Below are 5,901 nucleotides of genomic sequence, written 5' to 3'. Positions count from 1 at the left end.
GAGAAATATTCCTAGTTTCCTAGAAGTTGCTGAAATTGAATGCTAGAGTAAACATAAAACACATAAATGTTGATATCTACCATGAAACATTCAGTGCTAACTGCTAAAATGCTGTTGAAATTAAATAAATCACAATTATTTTGCAGCACTGTTGCATAACAGAATCTGAACAACCAGCTATTTTCTGTGATCCGCATTTAACACCACTAATGACTAATCACATAGATTGAACTTGGTAGTTAAGAATTTTCATTACTATCACAATAATGAAAATTACACAGAATTACTTGTTCTTCATTTCTTCAGGCCCTAAATGCAAGAAGACATGGGAGAAATCAAGTATAGAAATACAAGACACGATAACAACAAACCACACTATATAAATTTCAATTGTCAATAGTATTTGTTAATCCCTTGAAGGAATCATATATCATTACACTAAATATTTACATCCCCTTGATGAGAAACACTCTTCACCAGGAATGAACTACAACATCTGGATGATATAAAAGCACGCTCTTGAACCAAATCATGTTCAAGGAGCTGAAAACACCATCTGCTTCAACTCATCACACAATTCCTATAAACAAATAAATATAAACCAACAATATAGAATTCAAAGAGAACTTTGAACCGTAATATAACCAAGATTTTGATGGCAGCAGCTGATGTGGCCTCAACTGGAGTCCCAATCACGATACACCCGCATCGTAAACTTTACTCGATATTACAAAGAATCCTCATTCATGATGGCTAATGTGGTCGCGCAGAATCACTTTATTTAAACCATCTATAACCTAAACCAAACACATATCATCAACACCACCAACAACTGAACAACTCGAATTTCTCGATCTTGATCAAATTACATATCAAACCCTAAAAACTTGCAAGCAAGCAATAATAAACAAGCTGCAATTGCAAAAACAGGAACTACTAATAAACACATCGAAAAGAATCTCAAGAACTGCAACAATTCGGACACCGAACCAATCCATTTTCATTACACTCCAAACACCTCTTCAACACCTCTTCATCCTCATCAAAAACCTTCCTACTTCCACTACAATTCCCACAAGGCATAAACCTAATATCCCCACAGCTCTCACAAACAAACCCCGCCTTCGTCTTCGGAAAACCCTCCAAGATCTTCCCCAATTCACCAACCTCACAAAGCTGCTTCATCACTTCAGCACCACCAACAAGATTCCCTCGAATAAAAACCTGCGGAAGCGTAACATTCTTCATACTCTTCTCCCCCAACACATTCATCAATTCCTTCCTGTAACAAATATCCATCGAAACATCTCTTTCGTCAACCCAAACCCTAAACCCTCTCAAAATCATCCTAACCGCGTAACAATCCTCATAAGTCCTTCTAATCCCACGCAAACTCGTGAAATACAAAACAATCCGATCTTCTGTTCCCGGTAACCGAATAATCGGAGAATAATCCTCCAACGATTTCAACGGTTTAACCGATGTCGATTCGGTTGATTTTAACGGTTTTGATTTGTTGGAGAAAGGTGATTCTTCTTGGGAAGACGGTGTTGTCGGTTCGAAGAAACTGCAGAGCTTTTTCACGACGCGGCCGCGGAGCGAGGCGGCGCGGTCGAGGTTTTGGGGTTTTTGTGGATGTTGTTTTTCTTCTAAATTAAGCGTTGTTAAAGAACGATTGAAGATTGAAAACCTAGACGACGACGTATTGGTGTTGTTCTTGAATTCTGCCATCGACTCTGTAAACAAAGCGAAAATCAATATTTGAATCGATAAATCGATAAATAATAAAAAAAACGTTATAAATAATAAATAAATATTGTTATTTATGTTACCTTGAGAAAGAGGGACGGTGGTGAAGGTGATTGGGTGAGGCGGCGGAGGATGATGGATGATAGTGGGGCGCTGGGTTTTTTTATATATATCTGGGAGGATAGTGTTTTGTGGTTTGTTGGTTTTTTTGTTTATGTGGTTTTTTGTTATCTGCAATTTGTTGAGAGAGAGGGGTTGTTGAGGTTTGATGAAAATGAAATGAGGTTGTGGAGGAAAGGTGGGGAGAGATAGAGAGAGAGGTTTTGTTGCTTTTGACCTGAGTGGGAGAGAGAAATGTGGAGAGAGAGACGTAACCATGAAGCCAAGAATTTGTACGTTTTGTTAAAGGATATTTAAATTGTTAGTTAATTTGAAATAAAAAACAGTTTTTTTTTAAATTGAAAAACAGATTAATTAGTTGTCAACAAAATCAGATTATTTATTTCTCGTTATTAGTTTTCCTATAACAAAATAGTTAAAGAACCCCCTAAGGAAAATATATTAAAGAATGAAAAATAAATTAAAAAATTTAAAATACTTTTGAAATTTAAAAGAATGAAACTATATTTCCTTAAAGGATATTTTATATTGAACACAAATAAACATTGGCAATAGTTAAAATATTTTATAATTTGTCTCAACCATACATTTTAATCTCTTATATCTCTTATATCTGTAACTTTGTTGTTGTTATGTCGTGCCATTAGACATATATTAGTTATTTTTTTCATTTGAATTTGTATTGCATTGTAAGAGGAGGAATCTTCATCTACTTTCTAAGCTATTATAGGATTTTTTTTTTTACCTTCTTCTTGTTCATTGTGTTTCACTACATTTGTAGAAAAAATATTCATTTTCTTCCTTAATTATATCATTAGATTCAGTTTGGTTTTTCAATTTTTTTCGAATTAAATTGGTCCTTTAACTTTTTAATAGATGCATACAAGTCTCTTCCGTCTACTCCGTTATTAGGGATGTTTGCGGTACGGTTTGAGCAGTTTTGACGTGAAAAATCATCCGAACCGCAAGAGAAAAAAGTGTGTGGTTCGGTTTGATTCGGTTGACTTTTAGAAATAAAACCGAACCAAACTAAATCAAACGAATGCGGTTTGGATTGGTTCGTTTTTTTTACAAAAAATTTTGAGCCACACATACACGTATTGATGACAACATAATTTTATATTTAGTCATTTATGCATTATCAAATAACAACAAAATTCATCATATTTGAATAACAATTTTTTATTTAATATACAAAAGTAATATTAGATAAAAGTAGAATAAAAAACATAAAATAGTAGCATAAAATAATATCAAAAATATTATAATGAAATAGAAAGAAAAAAAGATGAAATATTAGAGAAGATGAAAAAGAAAGAACAGAAAAGATGCGATTAGATAAGAAGAGAAACATTAAAAACGTAATTGGAATAGAGAACAGTAGAATAAAAATAATAATATGAAAACTAAAGAACTTAAGAGATGAAAGACTAGGAAAGAATATGTGATATGTATTTGGAAAAAAAGATGAGAAGAATGTGCAATACCGCTAGGAAAGATTTGAGAAGAGTCAAACTGAAACCTTAAGTGTGAGGTAGAGAAAATCATTCATAATTGTAAGGCGAAGGCATAATAGGTTTGAGTTTGGGTTGGATATAAGTTAATTGAAGTTTGGGGGTAGTAACATAATGCGGTTTGGTTTGGTTTGTAAAATACAAACCGCAAACCGAACCACGTGGTTTGTTAAAAAATGGCCCAAACACATCCGAACCAAATGCGGTTTTTTGCGGTTTGGCTCGGTTTTGCGATTTTCTATTGGGTCGGTTTGATTTTGAACACCCCTAGCCGTTAGTCAAAGTCTATTAAATATCTACGTGGCAGTGACAGGTGAATTAGACTGACTCTTGTGATGGAGTTAGCGTCTAAAAAGCAGACGCTAAAAGCTATTTTTGAATTTTGATTATTGTTGTTCATCTTCTTCCCCAATTTCCTCAAATTTTTAACAATGAAACCCTAATCATTAAATCAGCCACAAATTTTATAAATTTTACAATATTAAAACAATTTACAAAACATTGAAACAAATTTACATTTCAACATTAAAACAACGTTGAAAATTGTTCCAATGTTAGAATTCTCAGTTTCATGTACAATCGCAATTCCTCTCTATTCTGAATCTCTAAATTCCTTTTCTTCGATTTCTCTCATGCTATCGATTTTACGGTTTACAAAATGCCCGAAGTATAGAACGTGATGAGGTACGTTTTTTTTTTTGATTATTTTATCAATTTTTTATCAAAATTTTAAGAAACGAAAATGTAAATATTCTATTGATGATATTTTTTTGTAATTGAATTTTTTAGGGGTTTGAAATTTAAATATGCATGGAAGGAACAAGGGAGGGTGTTAATTTTTTTAGAGACGTGGAATTGGCTTTAGAAGTTGCGGCCTTGTGATAAAATGAAGGTCAAGAAGAGAGACGGAGATGGTAATAATTATTTGACTTCACCTGTGGATGAAGGAGCTCTTTCTGATGTCACCAAACAGAAGGTTGCAGCAGCAAAGCAATATATTGAAAATCACTACAAGGAGCAAATGAAGAATCTTCAAGAGAGGAAGGAGCGGTATGATTCATTTTATTCAATGGGTATGCATTTAAAATTTTGGGGAAGAAGATGAACAATAATAATTAAAATCTATAAATAATTTTTAGTGTCAGTTTTTCCAACGCGAACTCCGTCACTAGAGTTTGTCAAACCCAGCTATCACTGCCACGTAGATATTTAACAGGCTTTGACTAACGGAGTAGACGGAAGGGACTCATATGCATCTATTAAAAAGTTAAAGGACCAATTTGGCACACACAAAATTAAGGGACCAAAATGGATATTTTTCCAAATTTCTACAATTAATCTTGTAGTGGTCGAATTTACCACATTCATAGGATGTGATTTCTTTTTCTTCCTTCTTGCTATCTTCTCGTTTATTTGGTGGGTTGGATTTTCTAAAATTCACTAAGCTTCTATCAAAATGATTCTAATTGTTTCACTTTATATATTTGGTGTAGCGTCTGACAAACAAATCAGTTCTTCATCTTTTAAAGAGTTCTCATTGCTACTATTATCCTCTACTTTGACTAGAGATGTCAACTTGCCTCCGTTAGCGGGAATACCCGTGGGGATTCCCTGTTTGGGGCCCAAAGACAAGAAATCTTCCCCCCGCGGGGATGGGAAACAAAGTATCCCTGAAGGCACTTCAGAGACGGGAGTGGCGTAAATATCCCTCGCCCCATAGAGTCCCCGCCCCGCCTAAAATAGCATAATGTCCTCCATTTATATGTAATTTTAAATTACTATGTAACTTTATTTGTCATTTCATATCATTAATCTTATACACAAATTTAAAATATATATGTATTGTTCGTAAAATAGTGAGATCTAAATGATTATTTTAATTTTTTTCTTAGTTTATAATTTTGGTGGTCATGATCCTCAATATTATAGATTAAATATTGTTAAAACAATATTTTTATCATAAAGGAATAATTTCCAAATTTCTTGTGGTTAGTTTTGGAAGTTGTTACTATTAATTTGGTTTAAAATAATAAATAAAAAATCATGTTTATGGATCTCCGCATGAACCTTGGAGATCCGTGGGGACCTGCGAAAATTCGCGCGGGGGGGGGGGGGGGGACAAAATCTCCCCGTAGTGGGGATCCAAAGTGGGGATGGGGAATAAATTCGAGGACGGGGATTGTGATGGGGATGTATCCCCCGCTCCCGCCCCATTGATATCCCTAACTTTGACCTTGAAAATGAAGTGGGGATGGCAATGGGCAGCCTTTGGATAGTGTATTATAATAAATATAGTACATGTCCCCATATCTACGTTTGAAAAAATCTCCGTACCCAAATACTTACTCGCGTGGACTCCAACGTTTGTACTCGTACCTATATCCTCTGGGTATCTAAGTACTTATACACATAAGGGGTGGGTGCAATTGCCATCCATAAAGTGAAGGCTTTCAAGGAGATGCTTTTATTCTTTTCTTTAACCTTGTCTTTCTTTTTCACATTTGTTTCACTTGCTTTG

General features: G+C 34.4%; 1 protein-coding gene across 1 annotated transcript; it reads right to left on the bottom strand.

Annotated features, from left to right (window-relative positions):
- Positions 1-360: 360 nt before the first annotated feature.
- LOC131642224 (uncharacterized) lies at positions 361-2,151 on the bottom strand. Its single transcript, XM_058912495.1, has 2 exons — positions 1,833-2,151; positions 361-1,736 (listed from the first exon to the last, which is right to left on the bottom strand). Exons 1-2 carry the CDS (start codon positions 2,125-2,127, stop codon positions 961-963), a joined length of 1,071 nt encoding a protein of 356 aa, XP_058768478.1. The 5' UTR covers positions 2,128-2,151; the 3' UTR covers positions 361-960.
- Positions 2,152-5,901: the final 3,750 nt, after the last annotated feature.

The sequence above is a fragment of the Vicia villosa genome, unplaced genomic scaffold (assembly GCF_029867415.1).
Source record: "Vicia villosa cultivar HV-30 ecotype Madison, WI unplaced genomic scaffold, Vvil1.0 ctg.004672F_1_1, whole genome shotgun sequence".
NCBI classification, from domain to species: Eukaryota; Viridiplantae; Streptophyta; class Magnoliopsida; order Fabales; family Fabaceae; genus Vicia; species Vicia villosa.
This window is presented reverse-complemented; position numbering and strand designations above follow the sequence as displayed.

Bases quoted from the DNA above. Each gene is read 5' to 3' on its own strand.
- LOC131642224 (XM_058912495.1), bottom strand. From the start codon at position 2,127: ATGGTTACGTCTCTCTCTCCACATTTCTCTCTCCCACTCAGGTCAAAA. The intron at 1,737-1,832 runs GTAACATAAATA...CTTTGTTTACAG, and splicing joins CACCGTCCCTCTTTCTCAAG to AGTCGATGGCAGAATTCAAG.